The sequence below is a fragment of the Lemur catta genome, chromosome 3 (assembly GCF_020740605.2).
Source record: "Lemur catta isolate mLemCat1 chromosome 3, mLemCat1.pri, whole genome shotgun sequence".
In the NCBI taxonomy this organism is placed as follows: domain Eukaryota; kingdom Metazoa; phylum Chordata; class Mammalia; order Primates; family Lemuridae; genus Lemur; species Lemur catta.
The window spans coordinates 2,617,560-2,640,991 of NC_059130.1; the positions used below are offsets into that span (position 1 = coordinate 2,617,560).

A 23,432-nucleotide genomic window follows, 5' to 3' on the forward strand; every position below is an offset into this window, starting at 1 on the left:
AGCGTGCCTTCCTCCTTGGAGGCTGCGATACATCCCGACGCTTAAGCTGCCAGGTTCTCCGACTCGCCCTCCCTCCCAGACTCCCATCACCTGTCAAGGAGTTAACGAACATAAACTCACACGAGAGGCACCAGAGAAGCTCTCACTATGTTAAAAGTCCTAGAGGAATACAAGTAAAAAATAGCTCATATCATTGCACTCGGATTTCTTTAGACATACATTGGGGTTTTGTTTGAAGGGGAGCAGCTTATACTTGTTCAAAAAGTTTTTTTTTTAAAATACACAGACATATTCCAAACGCAGACAGGGACGTATGCAGCCTGGGAATAACACTTTAACAGAGCGCCACCTTGTCGGAAGAATTCCCTGTGCCTCATTTCAAAGGAACGCCCCCTGTCCCATCTTCTCCTGACAATACCAAACAAACGACACCCACCCAAATTCAGTCCCCGAGAAAAGAACTGACCTCAAGAAAGTCCCTCTGCCCATCAGTAAAGAAGGAGGTTGAACTGCAGACTTGCCACCTTCCCCCTCTGGCCCGCAGGTTAGGGGGTCCTGCCTGATCCTCTCCTGTCCCTTGGTGGGGCGCTGGGACAGACAGCCCAGGCACGCACGGGCCACACGCACACACAGAGTGTGCCTGTGCCTGTCCCCCCCCACACGCTGCAGGCCCCCTCCCACCAAGCCCTGACCCCCCGGGGACAGCTGCTCACTGCGACACACAGAACGCCCGCCCCACCTGGCAGGAGGGACAGGGAGTCTCTGTCTTCCCCGCAGCCGGGCAGTGTCCTGGAGCTGCTGACATCACAAAGGTGTCGACTGGCGACCTCACTGTCACGTGGCTGTCCCCTGGCTCCCCTTCGCTCACAGACGCAGGGGAAGGGTGAGACCTTTCACAGCGGCCAAGTGGGCCAGCTTCCAGCAGCAGTCCCGGAGCGAGCGAGCGCAGAGCCACCAAGCCGGGCAGCGGGGCATCGGGCCTCGCGTTTCAATTTCTGTTCGGTTCTCCCGTAATGGAAAATTGCTTTGCACAAAGCTAGAGTGTTACGGTTCTTTCCAGTGCCCCTCCCCCGCCCTGCCCTCCCCCACCGGCCGCCTTCGGATCCGAGGGACAGCGCCCAACCGCAGGAAAGTGGACGGAGGGTAGCTGTGGCTCCTTACTATGTCCTTTGCTTCGGGCCCTGGCCCCAGGTGGTTACTCTTTTCCTTGGGCATGGGGCTGGTCTCGGGGTCACAGTGTCCGAACAACTGCCTGTGTCAAGCCCAAGAAGTGATCTGCACGGGGAGGCAGCTAACCGAGTACCCCCCTGACGTCCCCCTGAACACCCGGAGGCTGCTCCTGGACGGTAACAGAATCACTAGTTTGCCAGCAATGCACCTAGGACTCCTCAGTGACCTTGTTTACTTGGACTGTCACAACAACCGAATTCGAGAGGTGATGGATTACACCTTCATCGGGGTCTTCAAACTCATCTACCTTGACCTCAGCTCCAACAACCTAACCTCCATCTCCCCATTCAGTTTCTCGGTGCTCAGCAACCTGGTGCAGCTGAACATTGCCAACAACCCGCACCTGTTATCTCTGCACAAGTTCACCTTTGCCAACACCACCTCGCTGAGACACCTGGACCTCAGAAACACCGGCCTGCGGACCTTGGACCGGGCCGCCTTCCACCACCTCGCAGTACTGGAGACCTTGTATCTGAGTGGAAACCCCTGGAAATGCAACTGCTCTTTCATGGACTTCGCCATCTTCTTGATAGTGTCCCACATGGAACTCTCAGGTGAGGGCGCGACTGGGTGCGGGGACGCGGATGTGGTGGAGTGGGAGGACTTGGTTCCAGAAAAGGTGAGGTCAGAGGTGGTCGGGAGAGGAGGAAGGGCCGGGTGAAGCCGAGTGAAAGCACCCTCACTACTCTGCAGGGCCCATCCTCGGAGGGGCAGTGAGGCTTGTTGGAAACAGCTCTTAAATAGGAATCCCAAGAGCCGGGTTCTGGCCCCACAGTCAGCACTTACTAGCTGGCTGCCCTTGGAATAAGTTACCATTTCTCTAAGCCTCAGTTTCCTGATCCATAAAGTGGGGACAATAATGTTACCCAACATACAGAGTTGTCGTGTCAAAGTGATGTGTGTGGAAATGATAAAGTGCTATCATTGCAAAGTAACAAAGAGAGGAACACTGTATTCTGCTGGTAAACTGTTTTTATGTGTTTAATTCAGTGCCTGAATTTTTCTAGGATCTTAAAGTCAGTGTGGTCACAGGCAGTTGAGGATTCCATGGGAGTGTGACACACAGAAGGGAAGGTTCAGAGGAGGAGGAGGAGGGGATGTGGGATGTGAGAGGGAGGAAGGAAGGAGGGAGAAAAAAAGCCTTGGGACAGCTGCTTTGTTTCCAAGGCGCTGACCACACACGGAAGGAGAAAGCGGCACGAATCCGTGGAGAACGGGTCCCAGGGCTCCTCCCTGTGTCCAGCAGGGAGATTCCGATCTCACAGGCAGATTCTCCAGTCTTACCTGGGAGATTTCCAAGCCAGTTGCTACCACTCTACCACTGTCCCCAAGCCCTCTGCCACAGCCCCTGTGCCTCATCCCCTCTCCACCTTCACTGTCCTGTCCTTATCCTCCAAGTCTCCCTCTCCACCAACAGGACTTTCCCCTGGAGAAGTTGGAGCTTCAGAAGTGAAAACTCCTCCCAGGAAGCCTAGAGCCACTGATATAATCTGGCAAAATTGGACTTTGGATAGAAAACGAAGCCCTGTCAAAACCAGGCCTTGTCTCCCTTCCCCGGGTCTGCCTTTGACAGTGTTTTCTCAGCTTCACAAAAGTCCTGCCGAAGCTTTCACTACGACGTCCTGCCCACGTGGCAGTATCCTAGGAATACTCCTAGCCAGAAAGACAGACTTCACGGGGACGTGGGGGAGAGGGTGCTGACTGGTGACAGCAAGTAATAGTGTGCCCTCCTGGCCTCTCGGGGGGCTGTCTTGAGAAGTCCAGGCAGGGCCACCAGGGCGAGGCAGGGGGCTCCCGGGGCGCAGCACTGAAGGGGGCCCTGGAGCCCCCCGAGCGACATGCCTGCTCCAGTCTTGCGCTGAGGCACCGGGCCCTGCTGCCAGAGACTTCAGCCTGAGTTGTTAGAATCCATCAGAGATAATGTTGTCACACTGCCTTCTTAACAGGACCAACGTAAAAGCAGACGGGGGCCGTTACCTTGGGTCGACCGCCTTCCTCTGTACCACCTTCTCCAGGAGCCAGAGATAATGTCTTCTTTTCTCCATAACTGGTGCTGTGAGGGTTTCTAGAAAGCTCTCTAAGAGAAGGTCAAATATTAACCATCCTCTTGCATGAACTGTGGTTCCTAAACGGGATTCTCCCCGGTCAATGTCCTTGTAACCGGCCTGTGGGAGGGCGTTGTCCTCTCTCGCTCCCTCCCCCCCACATCCACGTCTTCCTCGCGTACAGCCCACCAGGTCGCCACGAGGGACCTCCCGCCCCAGCTGAGGAGTGAAGTAGCTTGGCTTCTGTCCCAGCCCTAAGCCCACCAGCTCACCGCTCGGTCAATCTCCCGTCATCGGATGTTGCTTGCACACTTGTGCCCTCTCGGTTTGCAGGCCGACCACCTGGGACGCCTGGATTCTTCAGTTCAACCCAGGACTGAATAGAGTTATAACCAAGTCTGTCCCGCTGCGTGTTTTCAAAGACATGCAAAGGGAGTATCTATCTTGCCAAGCTCATAAGCACCTCGTGGGTGAATAGTCTGTCTTGTGAGGTAGACAAAGCTTTCACCTACTGGCAGGGGACCCCACGCATGCACCCAGGCCTGCGGATCTGTGCTCCTCTCCCTCTGCCATGCGATGGCCCGGAGGACCCTCCAGGCCACTTCATGCAGAAAGACAGCCTCATCGCTCCAGTTCACTATTGTCTCTTAAAACCATGAGCAAGCCCAACACTGGACATCAGAGTAATTTATACTCACACAGAGCTTAGCAGCCGGGGGAGCTGTTTCACATAGGCTGTCTCTTTTTCTTGGAGTGTCACACCAACCCTTACATTTTTTGCTCTCAGCCTGTGCAAAAGGCTCGGATTGGTATTTCTAACCCCATCCTTGGATAAGAAAATGGGCTGATTTGCCCACAATCACACACTAGTAAATGGCAAGAAAAGGATTTGAACCTCTTGATTTTAAATTTGCTTCTTTTTCTGTGAGACTGTACTGTCTCTTAAATCCTCAAATTACAGAACAACTGTCATCCTATAAGTGAGTTTAGTTATAAATCTAAGCTGTGTTATAAACATACAGCCACAGCATCTAAACTTCAGCTTTATTTCCTATCTGGCTACCACTTAGAACTCACCCATGGTCATTTTCATTGGCTAATAATGCTAAGCATCATAAATCCATTATGATATACCTGCATTTCCCTTGCAAACCCAGGTTTCATCCTAATCTATCCAAAGTCCAAAGGATGAAGCTAATCTTAGTGTTGTTCTCATCCGGGCCTTATTCAGTCTGGTTCTCCCCTCCCATACATACATACAATTACGAACATGCATACAAACACACATACGAACACACACATATACAAACACAAAGGTATACCCACACATATGTACTGTATGCATACACATACATGCCTACTCACGTACCCACCCAAATATTACATACACATAAATGTACTACAGATTCATACCCACACATGCACAGACACACACAGTCAGTCACATAAAGTTGAACACACACAGGGTAAAATTCACTAGATGCTTCTCTTGCCCCTTAGCCAGACCTCAACATAAGCGAAGATATTTATTTCATGTGACTCTCATGTGATGATTCAGTCTCTGCTGAGTGGAAGCACCTTTGCTATTGATAAACACTTAGTGAGCTCTCAACCTTAAGCCCACATATTTCTACCATATTTGCCATCAACATGGCGATCTTTGACTTGTCTTAGAATGGAGCCCACTCATCTCTCTCCGTGTGCCCACATTTCGGGATACAGGAAGGATTTCTATGAAATAAGCTGACTAACCTGGTCATTTGTGAAGCAGAATCCAATTACAGACAGGTTCATTTTAGACCCAAAGAGGTACTGGACCTCGCTTAGCACTGGGAACTTTTTGCTGTGGTGCAATATTAAAGGCAGTATGACAATGGAATGCCAGCACGTATGTCCCTTGAAAAGCAGGGCAGTGATGTAAGGGGCCTGCATGCTACCCCTCAGTTCATCCACTCTTCTATTTCAATACTGACTGAGGGCCTACTGTGTGCCAGCCAAGTGCTCATGAAGGTGACTGACCAAGAAGCCTGGGGCTGTGTGAGGAGGCTCACGTGACTCTGGGTCATCTGTGCCACACGTGTGCCACGTGTGTCCCACGTGTGTGCCACGTGTGTGCCATGTGTCATGTGTGCCACATGTGTGCCATGTGTGCGCCACGTGTGTGCCACGTGTGTGCCGTGTGTGCCGTGTGTGCCACATGTGTGCTCGTGTGTGCCACATGTGTGCCACATGTATGCCCGTGTGTGCCACGTGTGTGCCGGGTGTGTGCCACGTGTGTGCCGCATTCCAGTCAGGCACAGCAGGACTAAACAGGGCAGGACAAAAGAGGCCAGCATGTGCCTACCAGGGTGGCAGGCACTTGGGACAGCCTCTGCCCTACAGGTGAGGAGGGGCAGCCACTGCGCAGCCCCTCCGTGTGAGGAGCTCAGGTTCCGGCGTGAGACAGACTCGAGTTACACTCTCAGCCCTGTCGCTTGCTCTCTGTATGATATCAGACAAATTACTTAACCTCTCTGAACTTCAATTTCCTCCTCTTTAAGGCAGGGATAATAATAGAACCAACGTTCCTAGGGCTGTCATAAAATGAAACGAGAACATTCAGGAACTGCCATTAGCATTAAGCTTGACGCGCCATAAGCACTCAATAAACAAATGGTTGGTAGATGTCGGAAAGATACAGGATCCCAACAGAGTAAAGCAGCAGGCGGCAGTCGGGTGGTCCCCGGGCAAGCAGTGGGCTTCAGCAAGGTTCAGCACGTGTGGCTTTAGAGGACAGTGCCCGCTGTCTCGGAGGCTTGACTGGAGACACCGGCGGAAACGCAGGTTGGATGTGGAAAGGTGGGGCAGTGGGTCCTAGGACCCTAACCCCTGAGGGAATGGGACAAGGGGGGTCCTAGAGGGAGTCTGGGATTATTGTAAGTTAGGAACACAGGGGTTCAGGCCCCAGAGAGTAAAGGCAGCTGCCCGAATCAAGGCTCGGTCTCAGCCTGGGCCGTAAGACTCGGGGCTGGACCGGCGGCAGCAAGGCGGCTGTCCCTGAGTCACTGGCATCGGAACCGAAGCTCTACCTGAAGGCGAGTTGCACGTGCAGAGGCAGGTGTGGGTGCACAACAGCCTTCTAGGGACAGGGCAAGGAAGTCAGTCCAACCGTGGGGCAGCCACGGCCTTGGGAGAAAGAAGTCACCTACGGGGTGTGAACTGTGATTTGAAAGCGCTGAGTGATGCCGATGCCCCAGTCTCTCCCCGTTCGCTGCCCACCACCGAGCTGCAATTAGCCACTAGAGAGTCACCCCTTTGGGTCCCAAAAAAGTGTCACGGCCTTGAAGAGGCCCTGAAAAACTACACAAGTTCCTGGGAAGAATAATATGAATGTCCCTAAGCCTTTAACAGTCTCGTACCAGAGGAGGAGTGAATTCTTGGGAAATCCGATTAGCTAAGATTAATTCTGTAACAATGGGGAAACCCAAAAAAATAGAGGTCCAGGAAGAAAATATAGAGGTATTAAAACAAAAAAAGAAATGAGAAGGACAATAATATGTCCTTCCACCATGTCACGTTTTGGCCAAGGTCACCCCTTAGAGAGGGACGAGAGAGGAGGCCGAGTGTTTCATCGTATTTCATCACAAGGCTACACTGGACGGGAATAACAAAACTTCCCAAACTGGCAAGAGATTTGGTTCTATTATCAAAGGTCTGAATCAAAAGAAACTCCCCAATGGCATACTCGCCAGATGTACTGAAAAGTATTCAGTCCTCAAAGAATTCGCAGTCACTTTCCAAACACAAAAGTTACAGCAGAGACGGAGGTATGCTGTAACGTGTCCATTGCCAGGGTGCCCTAGTGAGCCCTGACCAATACAGAGTTAAAACAGACGCACACATTCCATTTCCTTTTTGGCCCAGTTATAAAGTAGGAGGACTAACTCCCGGCCAGAACTCTAATTTTCTAGTCATGAGTACTATCTGAAGGTGAGGGTGGCAGCTGAGTTCTTCCCAGGGTATTTGATTTCCCCAGGAGGACAGGGACGAATGCCTCTCAGGATGCTCTCAAAAACTCACTCAGCTCTAAGCTCCTGGACATAAGGAATCTGGCTTCCTTCATCCCCTTCCTCTGCACGCCCAGAGTCTGATCCAGCACTGTCCAACAGAAGTGTCTGCAGTGGTGGACGTGGTCTATAAATGTGGTTTTCTGTAGCCACTAGCGACATGTGGCTATTGAGCTTTTAAAATTGGCTTAGGAATGAATTTTTTATTTTATTTTGTTTCAATTCATTTAAATAGCCACACGAGGCTAGTGACTATTATAATGGTCAGGACACTTTGTAACACAGGCTGCTTAAGCTGGCAATTTAGAATCCAGCCCCCTGGCAGGGAAGTGGCTGTAGGAGCCAAGCCCAGCGCAGAGATACCCTGACATCCAAGTTCAATGCTTTCCCCCATGGCACGATATTTCCTTACCATCAAGCACACCACACAGTCCATTCAACTCTGAAACATGCATTGTGTGCTCACTGTGTGCCCAACATCATATTACAGTGCTGGGGTGGTTTTATCACAGAGAAAGAAGCCATAATTTCTGTTTTAATGGATAACCTAGGGCTACAAGAGACAGAAACTAGAATGAAAGCCAGGAAGTCCTGTCCTGGTCCCTGCAATGTCACTGTGTGATGTGGGGACAGTCACTCTCCCTCCCTGAGTCTCACTTTTCTTGTCTTTCAAATAAGGGGGTAGGATTAGATACTCTCAGAGGTCCCTTCCAGCTGGCGGTCTGTGGCCCTAAATAGAAAGACGAGACGCGGGATGTGAGAGGAGGGCGGTTGGCAGGCAGAGTCCCAGGTAAGCAGGCGCGAGACGGACAGTGCTGAGATGCCAGTGTTCCCAGGGACGCGGGTACATCCGCATAATTAGGAAGTACAATTAGGGTGCAGACGGCTGCTAACTCCTGCACTCTCCCACCTCCTGTCTAAGCACCTTCAACTCGACTAGAAAAACGCCTCCCCCCTCGGGGAACGCAGGGCCCCAGACTTTCCTCCCGGCCCGACCTGCTCCAACCACAGTTCTCAGTCACTGCACCACGGTCCTGAGGTCCTATTCAGTGAGCTCCCCGTGCAGGTGGACCTAAGGCCACTTTTCAGAGACTGCAGGACAATGGCCTGTGTTCTGGACCTTCAGCGGCTGCTCCAATTGGCAAATAAATTGACTTGCCTGTCTTCCTCAAGGGACATTTGAAGTTTGACAGGCAACAACAAGAAACAGTGAGAATTCAGAAAATGACAGGCGACCAAGGGCAGGAGTGGTGCAGTTTGAGGACAGAGGGTCCCTCCGGGTCGGCTCTTAAATTACAGTCCTCAGGCAGTCCGAGCGAGCCCGATGGTGGGGCCCACACAGCAAAGAGGAGCTGGAGCGAGGGGGCCACAGAGCGGGTGGACAGAGCCACTCAGGGCCATCTGCCGGGCGCAGCTGGGTCCAGTCATGTGCTGCTGCAAGTCCAAATCATTTTGAGGACATTCTGAGCAGAGAACATCTCAGCTTCATTACGAGGCTATTTCATCCTGTATTCAGAGCTGCTGTAATAGGATAATGGCCCCATTTCAACCCACCGAGTACAAAGTCATCTGCAACTGTGCCAAAACTTAGATTTCCAGAATGAATGCAGGTCCTCACATCATTCCACTATGCGCCCGAGCCCATCTCCTCCATCAGGGAAATTGAACTAAAGACCAGAGGCCAAAGCCAGAGAACACGTGGGCAGCAGGCGGGCCCAAGGCTGTCGACTGCCCTGCCGGCACGGCTGCGCCGCCTTGTGACAAACTCCCTGGCCTACAGACAGCTGGAGGCACAGCCTCCTGAGGGCAAGGAGGGGGCCTCAGGAGGTGCAACCGAGTCAGTGATCCCTGAGCCACCCAGAACATGCAAGAAGGGATGGAAGGGGTGAGCACAGTGGTGATTCTGACACTCCCTAACTCGGGCCGGCTGGCAGTCGAAACCCCTGAGAGTAGGTGTCTGAGGTTCCTTCAAGCTCAGAAACACCAGATCTCAGGTCTGGCCCCTCAGGTCACCCGACATCACTCAGGCCTCTGGAAAACAGCAGTGCACACCTGGCCAAAACAGCCAAGCTCGGTTTCCTCGTCTTTAGAGGTGAAGAGCTCTCCAATCTGGAGGCAATCCAGCAGAGAGGGGGTGTGGCTAGAAGGAAGAATGGGGTCTAGCCATGAAGGGCCTTGAGTGATTTTTCTGGGGAACATGCAATGTGTCCTGAGAAGCTCTGGGAGCAAGCTGGAGGGGGGGCCAGGAAGGGGCCCGTGCGGGCACCCCTGTGGGCACGCTGAAATGCCTGTAGGCGGGAGGGCCCGGCAGCCCACGGCAGCAGTGCGGACGGAGAGGTGGAGACAGGTGGGAAGGGACCTTCAAAGGCAGAGACAACAGGACTTCGGACAGAACCAGACCTTCTCGTAGTTCCCTACACAACTCCCTTTATAACTTCTGGCACAATTCTAAGTAATTAATAAATCTGTATTAGTTTAACATTTGTTTTCCCTGATAGACTGGAAGCACCATGACGGCATGTCTGAATCTTCAGAAACTAGCACAAGTCCTGACAGAGAAAATGCTCGATTAGTATTTAGTGAATGAATGAATGAGATATGGAAAATAAAATAAAGGAAAAATCAACGATAGCTCCCAAGGCTTTGGCTTGGCCAAGTGTGGGGGCTTTGCTGAGACACACGCTCTTGGGGGAAGGGCGCTGAGGAAGTTGCGGGGGAAGCCGAGTCCCCCGTGGGGCTTGTGGAGGGGGAGGTCCCTGTGAATCACCAAGCATGTGCGGGTTCTGGCCTGAAATTCGGAACAGAGAACCGGGCATAAACGCACGCGTATCAGCTCACTAGCTGTCACTGAGCCCAAACAGCAGGCGAGACCTGCCAGGGAAGAGAGTTGAGAATGAGAGGACGACACGGTCAAGCACAGAGGCTTTGGGGATGCAGCATAGCCACGGCCACGGTGGGAGGAGCCACCGTGAAGGACGCTGGCAGAGCAGCCAGAGCAACGAGTGAGAAAAGGGAAACTCATGGGAGCTAACGGCTTCCAGAAAGTGGGAGCAGCCAGATGAGGACTGAAAACCCAATGGATTTAGCCACCAAGACATCCCTGGTGTCCCGGACAGGTCAGTGGCGTGGGGGGAGTGGCAGCGACAGGTTATGCACCGAACATCAGAGAAGAGAGGGAGGAGAGAAGGTGACATAAGCTACTCTCACAGGAGTGTTTTTAGGAGAAAAGAGATCCACTCGTGTGTTATCTGCTAATGGGAAGGAGTGAGTGCAAAGAGAAAGGGCAAAGACGCAGGCGAGGGGGAACAACCTATGGGGGGAAGCCCGAGGTGGCAGGAGCATTCGGCCACCAGAACCCACTGGAGGACAAGCCTTGAAGGGGGTGGCACCTGTCCCCTGGAGCCGCAGAGAGGGGAGTGAGGGAAGCGCGGATGAGGATGAGTGCAATTGAGGGGCCCACCTGAGGGCCTCTATTTCTCTTCCAGGGAGGTAAAAGACAAAGAATGACTTTACAAAGGACGGTTTCACATGACGTTTTCTATGACGCTTCCATAACAGCAGCCCAATTGGGTGATTGTAAGATAGCCTTTTGTCCTTGACATGGTCACTTCCTAGTTGAGCAGGCAACACTCAGCTGGGCTCTGGATTCAGACCACCTGTTTGTCTTTTTTTTTTTTTTTTTTTTTGAGACAGAGTCTCACTCTGTTGCCCGGACTAGAGTGAGTGCCGTGGCGTCAGCCTAGCTCACAGCAACCTCAAACTCCTGGGCTCAAGCGATCCTCCTGCCTCAGCCTCTCGAGTAGCTGCTCCACCATGCCCGGCTAATTTTTTCTATATATTTGTTGTTGTCCAGCTAATTTCTTTCTATTTCTAGTAGAGACGGGGTCTCGCTCTTGCTCAGGCTGGTCTCAAACTCCTGAGCTCAAATGATCCACCCCGCCTCGGCCTCCCGGAGTGCTGGGATTACAGGCATGAGCCACTGCACCTGGCCTAGACCACTTGTTTTTGATCTGCCTCTGTCACCTGCCAACTACTTGACCGTGGGCAACAATCTCCATGCCACCCAGGTTCTCATCTGCAAAATGGAGCCAAAATAGTCCCTGTTTCCTTGACTTGTGATGATTAAATGAAATAACCCACAGGAAGACTTTAGAACTGCACGTAGTTAGTGTTCAACTAATGCTAGCTATCGTTGTTATAATTCTTAAGGAAAATGAGCAGCCTATTGCCCGGTGGTGACCCTGAGTGCCACATGCCGTGCAGAGGAGGGGAGAGCAGTGTGGGCTTGTAGAAATAAACAGGGGGAGCAGAGCCTGCCCTTCTGCTGGGGCACACGACCCACAGGAAGTCCAACTCAGGAGTGACAGAGCTTTTGGGGGGCAGGGAGGCTTGTTAAAGCTTTCAGAATGACAACATTATATAAAAAGCACCTAACCCAATGCCTGGCCCATATGCAATGGTATCTTTTTTGATCCCACAGTGGTAGATCTGGCCTTCCCCTTAACCCAGATAAAGGAATAACTAACACATCTGATACATCCAAATAAAACATAGTTCAGACTAGAATTAAAGTCATGTTAGACAACCCCTTGTAATTTTCAATGTGTTTTCTTCTAACAGCCAAGATGCCTTGGCCACAGCATTTGGCTGAGGTGAGGTACAGACACTGTTATCCTGATTTGACGTTTACAGAAGGGTAAGGAGCGCAGCCTGGCACCTGAGTGCATTTGTCCCCTGAGTTGCTAGGTGCCAGGGCCTCGGCCAGGCACTGGGCATACTGCTGTGGACAGAAACAAATATGCCCGCATGGAACTTGCATTCTAGTGGGAGAGGAAGACAATAAATAAATAAACACAGGACATGGTGTCAAATAATGACAAGTGCTGTAAAGGAAAATAAGGAGGAGAGGGAAGAGTGTGCCTGGGGTTGAGAACAAGGCAGAACCCTTAGGTCGGGTGGGCCTAGGTGGAGAACTGAGTAAGTGAGGGATAAGCTGTGGCCATACGGCAGAGCAAAGAGGGCAGAGCAAAGGCCCTGGCGTGGAATGAGTGTGACATACTAGAAGGTGAATATGGCTGGAACAGAGTGAAGGAAGAAGAGAAAGCGAAGAAACGAGATAGAAAATGGGTCAGAGCACATAGGCCCGATGGGCCAGTGCGGTGGGAGGTCACGGAAGGCTTTGAGCAGGGCAGCGACTGGTCGTGCTCACAGACGGCCCCACCCCTGTGTGGAGAAGAGACTGCAAGGACACGGCGTCAGAGGCCAACTCGGGCAAGGGAGGATGGTGGCCAGGATGGGCGCAGTGGTCCAGGGGATGAGAAGAGGTGAGAACGGGGACACATTTGGAAGGCAGGACTGCCGGGATTCGCCGTGGTTGGATATGAGATGTGAGAAAGGACGCAAGGAGGACTCCCAGGATTCTGCCTGGCGAATGCTGGTGCCCGTTAGCTACTGAGGGTTTACAAGTGGCTTGCTATCCACGAGGACAATCGTCCAACCATCTAGATTTTTCTGAGCAGATGGGTAGTTACAACAGTAAGCAGGCCCAGCTCTAGGCCAAACTGAGAAGAGACCAGAGCTTGCCTTTAGCTGCCAAGAACCAGCTGGTACCATCCCCGGCCCTGCCATGCGCTGGCTCCCTCTTCCCACCAAACCCTACTCAGGAAAGGGGGCAGCAGGGGTTGCCCCTAGGAAGGGATTAAGTCGCTTGCTTCTTTTCTTAGAAGACCTTATACTTTAAGTCTTATTTGCTTGGTGAAATAAAAGGTTTTACCTCCTGCTGACAGAATTCTGGGTACTGACAAGCACAAGAGAAGGAATTATGAGGAAAAGGGGCCTCTCTGCCTCTAAATCACACCCACGTGCAACAGTCACACACAAGCCCAGTCCAGGAACCTAAAACACCTTTGAAGTACAAAAATAATCGGGTTGAACTTGCTGAACTTCAAGGTCTCTTCTCTGTGTTCCAAGAGTCTATGAATCACATTTAACCTTTAAAAATCTACGGACTGTCTATCCAACGGGAGAAAATTGTGAACGCCAGATAATAGTTGTACTTTGTACAAGCCCAAATCATCCAGATCCTTAAGGTTTCAAGATGCCAGGGATGGTTTAGACCAGAAGTCAGCACCTGCTTTCGGTAAAAGGGCAATAGTAAATATTCTAGGCTTTGGGGTTCTCTGTTGCAACTACTCAACTCTGTCTTTAGCGTAAAAGCAGCATTAGAAAATATGTAAAAGGATAGGCATAGCTGTGTTCCAGTGAAACTTAATTTACAAAAATAGGTAGCAGGCTGGATCTGGCCCATGGGCTGTAGTCTGCTGAGCACTGGCTTGTGCCGTGATGGGAAGACAGTGGGGCAGGGAGGAGATGGGGCTCTACAAGGCAAAGGCAGAAGCCAGTGTCAAGCCTCAAAATGCTCATTGGATCCCCAGCGAAGGGGACCTTCCTGGCCATTGGCTTTGGTGTTTTTGAGCTGCTATCCTGCCCAATCTAGGTTCCCTTCTAGGAAATCATCTCCTCTGGGCCATCCATAGTACATCAGAATAGAATAGCAATCCCTGCAAATTCCAACTGTGGAACTTGTCCTAAATAGCAGGTCAAAGACATGAGAGTTTAAGAAGTACTACAGGCGATCAGACCAATAATCCAGCCATTCTTTCATGTATGTAATTCAACAGACATTTATTGAGCATCTACTGTGTGCCAGACACTAGGGATACAAAGGTGAACAAAAAGGGTCTCTGCTCTTAAATAGTTCTCAGATAATAATTGGGGAATGATGATAACTACCTTTTTATATAGGCGAAGCTTCTTTATTTATTTATTTTTATTTTTTATTTTTTATTTCAGGATATTATGGGGTACAAACATTTTGGTTACATGTTATGTCTTTGCCACACCCAAACCATGATTTGAGGCATGCCCTTTCCCCCCTACAACACTCACTGCATACATTAGTTGTGAGTTTACCTACCCCCAAGCCCCTAATCCCCGAAGAATATTACTACCATGTGAGCACCATAGTGTTGATCAGTTAGTGCCAATTTGATGGCGAGTACATATGGAGCCTGTTCTTCCATTCTTGTGATACCTCACTTCAAAGGATGGGCTCAAGTTCTATCCAGGAGAACATCAGAGGTGCTAGATCACCATCGTTTCTTATAATTGAGTAATATTCCATTGTATACATATACCAAATTTTATTAATCCACTCATGGATTGACAGGCACTTGGGTTGTTTCCACAATCTTGCAATAGTGAATTGTGCTGCCATAAACATTTGAGTGCAGATGTCTTTATTATAGAATGTCTTTTGTTCTTTGGGGTAGATGCCTAATAGTGCTATTGCTGGATTGAATGGTATTTCTATTTTTAGCTCTTTGAGGTATCTCCAAATTCTTTTCCACAGAGGTTGCACTAGTTTGCAGTCCCACCAGCAGTGTAAGAGTGTTCCCATCTCTGTACATCCTCACCAGCATTTGTTTTATTTTGGGATTTTTTGATAAAGGCCAATCTCACTGGGGTTAGGTGATATCTCATTGTGGTTTTGATTTGCATTTCCCTAATGATTAGAGATGTTGAGCATTTTTTTTATATGTTTACTGGCCATTATTCTGTCTTCCTTTGAAAAGTTTCTGTTCATGTCCCTTGCGCATTTGCTCATAGGGTTGTTTGATTTTTTTCTTGTTGATTATTTTGAGTTCTAGATAGATTCTTGTTATCAGCCCTTTATCGGATATATAGGTAGCAAATATTTTTTCCCATTCTGTAGGCTGTCTATGATAGTTTCCTTGGCAGTGCAAAAGCTTTTTAATTTGATCAGGTCTCATTTATTTATTTTTATTGCTGCTGTGATTGCTTTGGGGGTCTTCTTCAAAAATTCTTTGCCTAGGCCTATGTCTGAAAGGGTCTTCCCTACATTTTCTTCTAAGATTCTTAAGGTTTCATGCCTTAGGTTTAAGTCTGTTATCCATCGTGAATTGATTTTTATAAGAGGTGAGAGGTGGGGATCCAGTTTCAATCTTCTACATGTAGTTATCCAGTTTTCCCAGCACCATTTATTGAAAAGAGATTCTTTTCCCCAGTGTGTATTTTTGTCTGCTTTGTCAAAGATTAGATTACCATATGCGGATGGTTTCATCTCTGGATTCTCAGTCCTGTTCCAAAGGTCTACATCTCTGTTCTTGTGCCAGTATCATGCTGTTTAGTTACTATAGCCGTGTAGTACAGCTTGAAGTCTGGTAGACTGATACCTCCCAGTTTGTTCTTTTTGCTTAAGATTGCTTTGGCTATACGAGGTTTTCTCTGGTTCCATACAAAGCATAGAATTACTTTTTCTAGTTAAATGTCCATACTACCTAAAGTGATCTCTAGAAATAACTACCTCTTGATGTCATGTCTACAGCACTTTCAGCCTCACACTCTTACCCTTGTTTCCTTCTCTGCAGTCTCAGAGGACAGAGGAGGTGCCCTTCCCAGTTCTAGGCTTACTCCTCCATTTGGTCCTAGACACCATCCATTCTTGCCTCTGGGGGCGCTTCACACCCCTTAGCTCACCAAGTCCTCCCCGACTCCCACAGGGTAGGCAGGGATTGATGCTCACCTAGTGTAGCAATCCAAGGTGGTCAGAGCTTGGCTGACCCACCCATGATCCCATATTCTACCACCCAGGTTCCCTTTCCTCCAGCAGAGTGTCATGTCAGTGACAGTCACCCCACAGGGTAGTAATAACAAATAACATTTAATTCATTCAACAAACATACCCTGATTCTAGTATGTGTTAGGCATCATTATAGGTGTTGAGGGCACAAAAGTGAGCAAAACAGATAAAAATTCATATCCTCACGGCATTTCTGACCTAGTGGGTGGAGGCAGACTAATGAATAGGTGGCAAATCCATTTCCTTGAGAAATACATAATTTAGCTGGAGAAAAAATTAAAAAGAAGACAAAGCACTGTACATCTATTGATGTTCAGGCAAGCTGGGGCCTAGGAAGGAGAAATGGGGAATTAGGCATTTCTCTGGGTCCAGGGTAGAAACTGACAAAGTGCTTAAGCTGATAGAAACTGGTGTCCACTCTCCAAGACGTAATTGTAGTTTAATGGGGTGGGGGGTTGTTGTCAAATTCCATCCTCTTGCCTTCTATTGCCACCACCTAGACGCTCATCCCTCCAGTTAGCCCAGATGGTTCCTGAGCTAGTGCTGCTGCAGGAGGCTCCGAGCAGTCTACACAGGGTCTGGCTCCCCTGGGGCACCAGGCCCTGGGAACCTATAGCAGATCCCTGGGCAGATCTGTGGTCCCTTCTGCAGGACAAGAGAGGGAACGATTCCTCCTATAACCAGGGAGTTCAAAGCTGATTTCCGAAAGGGAGGCCTCCTGGACTTCCACACCAACTAGTATAGTTCTGAGCCCCAGAAACTCTAATTCCTCAGGCATCTGGTCCTGGCAGACAGGTTTCCTGCCTGTGAACAATAAGCTGTATACAGAAATAAACATAGTGGTGGTTTATGTTTCCTTAGGAACTATTTGTGAGGGGAAGTTAAACATTAATGACATCTGTAATTGTACCTGGGTGCTTTAACTGGGGCAAATGCCCCAGGCCCGCTGGAGGGGGGCTGAGGAAAATGACAGCGTGGCGCTGAATCATCCGTCTATGATGTGAAAGGAGCCTCCTAGATTTGTGCAGGGCACAGCATGCACAACTGTACCTGGCAGCCCCTGTGTGAGAGGCAAGGAGATCAAGAAAACCAGATGGGGAAGAATTGATACATAGTTTATTCATTCCATAGCATAGGAATAACTAAAACTACCCGGTGAGGTGGTCAAGAGTAGAGCTTAAATTAAGCTCTAAATCAATTTTTTAAAACATCTAGGATATATCGGGTGCTTTAGAGTCAGTAGATGGAAATAAAATCTTTAAAGTCATCATACCAGAATAGAAAAAGAATGTATGACTGACAAGCAAAAGAAAAGGAAGTGAAATGACAAAAAAGAAGGCAACAAAGGATAAGATAAGGGACATGAAATAGTGGGACAAATGAAAAACAAATGGTAAAATTCGAAACATAAGTCCAGATATATCAGTAATTATATTAAATACCTATGGGTTGATTAAAAGACAAAGTTTGGATGAAAAACAAAACCCAGCTACAATATTATACCTTAAATAGAGGAATGTAGAAAGATTAAAAGTAAAAAGATGGAAAAAGATACACAACACAAACACTAACCAAAAGAATTTCAATACAGCCATGCTAATGTCAAACAAAGTGGACTTTAAGGCAAGAAGTATTTACTAGAGATAATGAGAGATATTGTTCAATGACAGAAGGGTAAGTCTACCAGGGAGATAGAACAGTTGTAACTTTGTATGCATCTAATAACATAGCTTTAAAGTTTGTAAAACAAAACTTGGCAAAACTATATGGAGTAGACAAATACATAGTAATAACTGGCGATTTTACATACTTATCACAGTATCTAACAGACAACTATTAGACTAATAGTAACTGAGAGACAAGCAATGTTTATAGATACAAAGTCAATAGGGCACAGAAGATCTGTACTCCACCACAGCCTAATCGACATGCATAGAACAATGTCCTCAACAAAGACAGAATATAGTAAGTCCTCACTTAACGTCACTGATAAATTCTTGGAAACTGCAACGTCAAGCAAAACAACATACAATGACACTAATTTTACCATAAGCTAATTGATATAAACAAGAGTTAAGTTCCTACTGCATATTTCTGGTTACAAAAACAATCACCAAACTTCTACATAAAGACTCAAAACACTTATTAATCATTGAAATAAGTGTGAGCTATACATACATTTAAGAAAGATTAACAAAAACAAGTAAAGTAATTATGCACCCAATTGTCCCAGTTCAGAGTCACGTGTGGCCAGAGCCTAACCCAGCAGCTCAGGGGGAAAGGCGGTTTAGACCTGCCACTGCACCTAATATGCTCATCTTTGGGATGTGGGAGGAAACTGGAGGAAACCAGGAGAAAACCCACACAGACAAGGGGAGAAAGTGCAAACTCTACAGACAGTAACCCAGGCCAAGAATCCTTTTTTTTCTCATCCATGTTGTAACAAAATTACAGAAAGTGTTTCTAACCATAGTAGAATTAAACTAGAATCCAATAATAAAAAAATATTATTAGAAAATTCCCCAATACTAACAAATTATTCAATTAAGTCAATGAATGATAGCTCTTATTAACAAGAACAATAATGATCAGACATGGCATATGCCTTCAAGAGCTAAAAGTCCATCTAGTAGGGAAGAGAAAATGCCCGTGTGAATAACCCTCATGGCAAGGTAGAATGTGATACATGCATTAAGAGCGATACAGGCAAATGCTAGGGATGACTTCAGGAGTGGGAGCAATCACATATCCTCTGAGCTGTGCGGATGGCGTGGTGGGGGAAGGTCTCCTTGGGGAGGACACATTTAGGCTAGATCTTGAAGGATGCAAAGAACTTTTTTTTTTTTTGAGACAGAGTCTTGTTCTGTTGCCCGGGCTAGAGTGCTGTGGAGTCAGCCTAGCTCACAGCAACCTCAAACTCCTGGGCTCAAGCAATCTTCCTGCCTCAGCCTCCAGAGTAGCTGGGACTACAGGCACACACAACCATGCCCTGCTGATTTTTTCTATTTTTAGTAGAGACAGGGTCTTGCTCTTGCTCAGGCTGGTCTTGAACTCCTGACCTCAAGCGATCCTCCCACCTTGGCCTCCCAGAGTGCTAGGATTACAGGCATGAGCCACCGCGCCAGGCCCGGTAAGAACTTGATCATGCCAAACCTAGGGGATAAGACAACTGATGAAAAAGTGCAATACAACAAAGCTAGCTACAGATGAGGGCAAGGGAGGGATGTCATCAAGGAATAATGTGTAATTTAATTTGGAGCAAAGGGGGCGGCCAGCAGTGCTAAAAAGTAAGGTAGGAAGCGGAGAGGGGGCAGATGCCGAGGGGCTCTGAATGCCAGGCAAGGTGGTCTGGACATGATTCTGAGGCCCACGGCGGGGTTGGAGGAGGATTTTGAGCGGGAGTGTGCCTGGGAAGAGCTGTGCTTGGGGAAGGCAATCCGGCAGGAGTGTGTGGAATGGACCAGAGCCGGGACACATGGAAGCAGTGGAGACGGGGAGGCTGGGAGAGGACAGCCCCCACCCTGGCGGCGGCAGGGACTGGGGGAAGGCAGAGAACGCCGCAGCAGAAAAGCCCAGGCCTCCCTCCCGGCAGAGCCACCCGCCTCCCTCGCTTAGCAGCAGCCTGACAATGCATGCAAATCACTGCCTAATTGCTCCTTTCAAGGCTAATGCTCCAAAATGGGGAAATGTGTGTGCAATGTTTAGTCTCACCTCTGCCGCACAACCCCAATTTAAAAGCCCAACCTTTTTAAAAATAGAATGAGATAAACCTCCCTAGACACACCCCAGACCCTCAAATACATTCCTTTCTCAAATACATCTTCTTTGTATATTCTTTGTATATTCCTGGGTCTCTGGCGGTCTGGGCAAGTGACCCGAGCCCCCCAGAGAGAATTCCTGAACAGTTCTCGGGAGCTGCCCCTGCTCCTCCCAAGCCCCCACGCTTAGGCTTCCTAGACAAAGCCCCAGGGGTCACGGAGCCAGGCTGACTGGAAGGCGGTCTGGAGGTATAACTGCGATCCTTCCTCTTCACGTCCCCAATCCCTTTTCCTTGAGAGCTTTCAAGTGGGCAGCGTTGCTCTGCGGGTCACCTGCAGTGTAGAGAGAGGCCTCTTCCTCTCCTCTCCTCTGTAGTCTTTGCAAACAGTGGATAGGACACAGCCCCTGTGCTGGCTTCACCTTCTGTATCTACAGCTGTCTCCGAGAGTGAGTCCTAAACAGCGTTACACCCTTCCGGCTATCTTGCTGCAAGTAGCAAAATGAGTTCACTACAGGTGCGCTGACGCAGAGCAAGGTGCCAGCAATGGTGCCCAGGTGCAGAGGACAGCCCCTTCCAGCCACCCAACCCTACTGCATCCTCCCCAGGCAACTCACTCCCGCACTCTCTTTCCTAATGCGGCTTCTGGCTCTCATCAGGATTTCCCTGACCGAACCTGACCTCCCTAACTTCCTGGGTCACCAAGGGCACCGGTGCTTTCCCACAGTCAGGAGATTTCTGCCCTCCCTCAAGTTTAGAAGAAGCTTCTCTCCATAATAGCTTCTGTTTGCATTTCCCACTTCTGCAAAACAAGCTCAGACAGCTCATTCCTGGATTTCTGTCTTCTGATCCTGTAGGTTATCTAGAACATTCAAGTTATGAAACCTCCTGAGTCTCGGTTTCCTTATTTGTAAAACAAGGATAATAGTCTTATGTGCATCAAGGAGACAACATTTGCAAGTCACTTAGCACATAGCAAGAGCTTAGCAAACATGAGCTGCTATTGTGCTTTTGAGTGTGGTTATCTCAGCCCTGAGCTGGAGCTCACTGATCTAACGCATGCTGGATACATTCATCCTGGCACCACGTATGGGCGCCTCAGCATCAGCATGGCAGAGCATATGGAGTTAGAAAAATGCAGGGCTGGAGGTGGAGCCCTGAGGAGTCTGCTGCCTTCTCACCTGGGTCAGTCGTCTTGACTACCCTGTGAAGAGGTACCATTCTTTGCACTGGGAAGATGAGGAAATGGGATTCAGAGACAGACTTGGGTATCCTGCTGAAGTTTACAGAATTAGCAAGTGACAGAGTCTGGGTTGGAACCCTGGCCTGTGTAGCTCTGGAGCCCACTTCTCTTCCTGGTACGTCCTGAAGTCCACGGTGCTGGATACAGGGAGGTGCTCAGAAAGTAGCCAGGGAGCCGAGTCAGCTGCTAACCAAGACTGAAGACATGTAGATCACGTGATCAGCCAGGGAGCTGCGGAACTGCTTCCCCCATCAGCAATCTCTATACCCTGAGCAACTTCTCCTCTATACCCCCCAACTTCTCTATACTCTTCTCTATACCCCCCAACTTCTCCCGGGAGGACAGGGGGATGGACAAAGAACACACAGTAGACATTTCCAGGGAAGCTCCTCTCTCCTGAGAGTTGAGCCAAGTGGTGTGTGCTGTTCTTGGGTGGCATCCCTGGCTGAACTCAGGCACAGGTGAAGACACAGGGACTGGGTGAAGCGGAAAGTTGGCATCAAGAGGAGAGGGGGGATGAGGAGCATCGGTGGAGGGCTGGGAGGTGCCGACACCCCACGGCAATCTTGCTCAAGTTTACAAAGTCCCAGACCCTGCGGGGCCTCTCCTTCCTCGAGGACCCTTAAGAAGCAAAGCCCATTTCCACAACCTGAGTGCAGCAAAGCCTGGGGACAAGGAGTAGTCCGGGAACGGTACTTCTCCAACGTTAATGTGCAGCAAGCCCCCTGAAGATCTTGCGGACACACAGATTCCGAATCGGGAGGTGTGGGTGGGGCCTGAGCCTCTCCGTTTCTACCGAGGTCCGGGTGCCGCAGGTGCCGCGGGTGCTGCTGGCCCCCAGGCCACAAGTGGAGCACTGGGGGTCCAGACAGCCCCTCCAGATCCCCCTTGGCCTTAGGACCCCGGCAGTTGCACTGTCTCAGCACCCTGCCTACTGTGTTTTTCTCCGCAGACGATCTCAATGCCACGTGCGAGGAGCCCACCGAGCTGCAGGGGTGGCCCATCACCCGGGTGGGGAACCCACTGCGGTACATGTGCATCACGCACCTGGACCGCCAAGACTACATCTTCCTGCTGCTCATCGGCTTCTGCATCTTCGCTGCGGGAACCGTGGCCGCCTGGCTCACGGGCATGTGCGCCGTGGTCTACCAGAACGCCAGCCGCAAGGCCAGCGAGGACGATGCCGAGGACGAGGCCGGACACAGGGTGGACGTCAACAGGCGGACTTTTTTTCGCAGCAGGGCTAACCTGAGCCAGGAGTTCCCTCAGCTCATTTAGTTGCCAGAGACACGGTCTCACGTGCCTTCCCCAGCCGCCCTGCTTTCTCGCCTGCCTCCCCGTCCCACCACCTCAGAGCTGTCTTAGAAGCCTAGTAGCAAAATAAATAAAATATTTGGTGGCCATTTTATAGGTTGGTCCCTTCCCACTTCACCAGCCCAAGGACGATTCCTTGAGCTCCAGCTGAGTGAGGTAGAACAAAATCTAGAAAAGCTGTTGGATGCATCTAAATGTCAGGGAAGGCCCCCCCAAACGCAAGCCAACTCATGTTTAGTGAGCACCTAGTATGTCCCCAAAGTAAATACGAGATTTAAGATCTTCCTTAAGGATCAAACAATTTGGGGGAAAGTCAGGATTAAGATGAATCAAATAGAGAAAAATATAAGACACAATGACAAGGACAGTAATGGACTGTGTCCATGCACCGTCTTCATACTCCAGCTCATAATTATCACAACAATCCTATCATGTTGATATTATTTCACAGTGAAAGTGTGAGGCCTGGACAGGTTAAACAACCGACCGAGGTCCCCCGACTGGTAAGCAGCACCGTCTCCCAAAGTCCGGGCTCTTTCCTTTGTGTGAAGCTGCCTCCCTGGGAAATATTTAGCAACATAACCAAAGGTTCATCCTATAAGCCTTGAATAAAATGAAGGAGTGAGGCACGCAGAGGTGGCCGCCACTTAGTGAGTCCTTACCAGGGGCCCAGCATCACACCTCGCTTGACACCCATTTCCTCAGTGGGGTAACCCCGACCACAACCGGGTCAGGTGGCCGTGGTTACCCTCATGTTGCTGAGGCTGAGGGAGGCAAAGTCACCACCTCAAGATCACATAATTGACAAGCACAGAGCCAGTGCGGAACTGTGGGCTGCCTGGTGCCAAGGCCCATGCTCCGTGCGCAATGAGCGGCTGTTTTTCATGACGTGCTAAACGGAAGGGCCAGCTGTCACATGTGTGACCCAGCTCTCGTGGCTGGTCCGAGGAAGGGAAAGGGAGCAGAGAGGGGAGGTGCAGCAGAGGCCCCGAGACCCATTCCATTCCAGGTGTTCCTTCCTCTCCACCCAGATCAAATGAAGACTCAGACCAAAACCCCCACCCTTGAAGCTGGCTGTCCCTAAACGCAACCAGAGCTGTGTTTACCTCTGCACCTCCACTGTGAACTGCACGTG

General features: G+C 49.7%; 1 protein-coding gene and 1 long non-coding RNA gene across 2 annotated transcripts in view; one reads left to right on the forward strand and one right to left on the reverse strand.

The window, feature by feature from the left end:
• The window catches only part of LOC123634925, a 39,290-nt gene that overhangs the window by 5,068 nt on the left and 10,790 nt on the right, over positions 1–23,432 (reverse strand). The gene's annotated exons all lie outside the window — the stretch shown is intronic.
• LRRC52 (leucine rich repeat containing 52) lies at positions 856–22,524 on the forward strand. Its single transcript, XM_045546603.1, has 2 exons — positions 856–1,784; positions 21,936–22,524. Exons 1-2 carry the CDS (start codon positions 1,163–1,165, stop codon positions 22,259–22,261), a joined length of 948 nt encoding a protein of 315 aa, XP_045402559.1. The 5' UTR covers positions 856–1,162; the 3' UTR covers positions 22,262–22,524.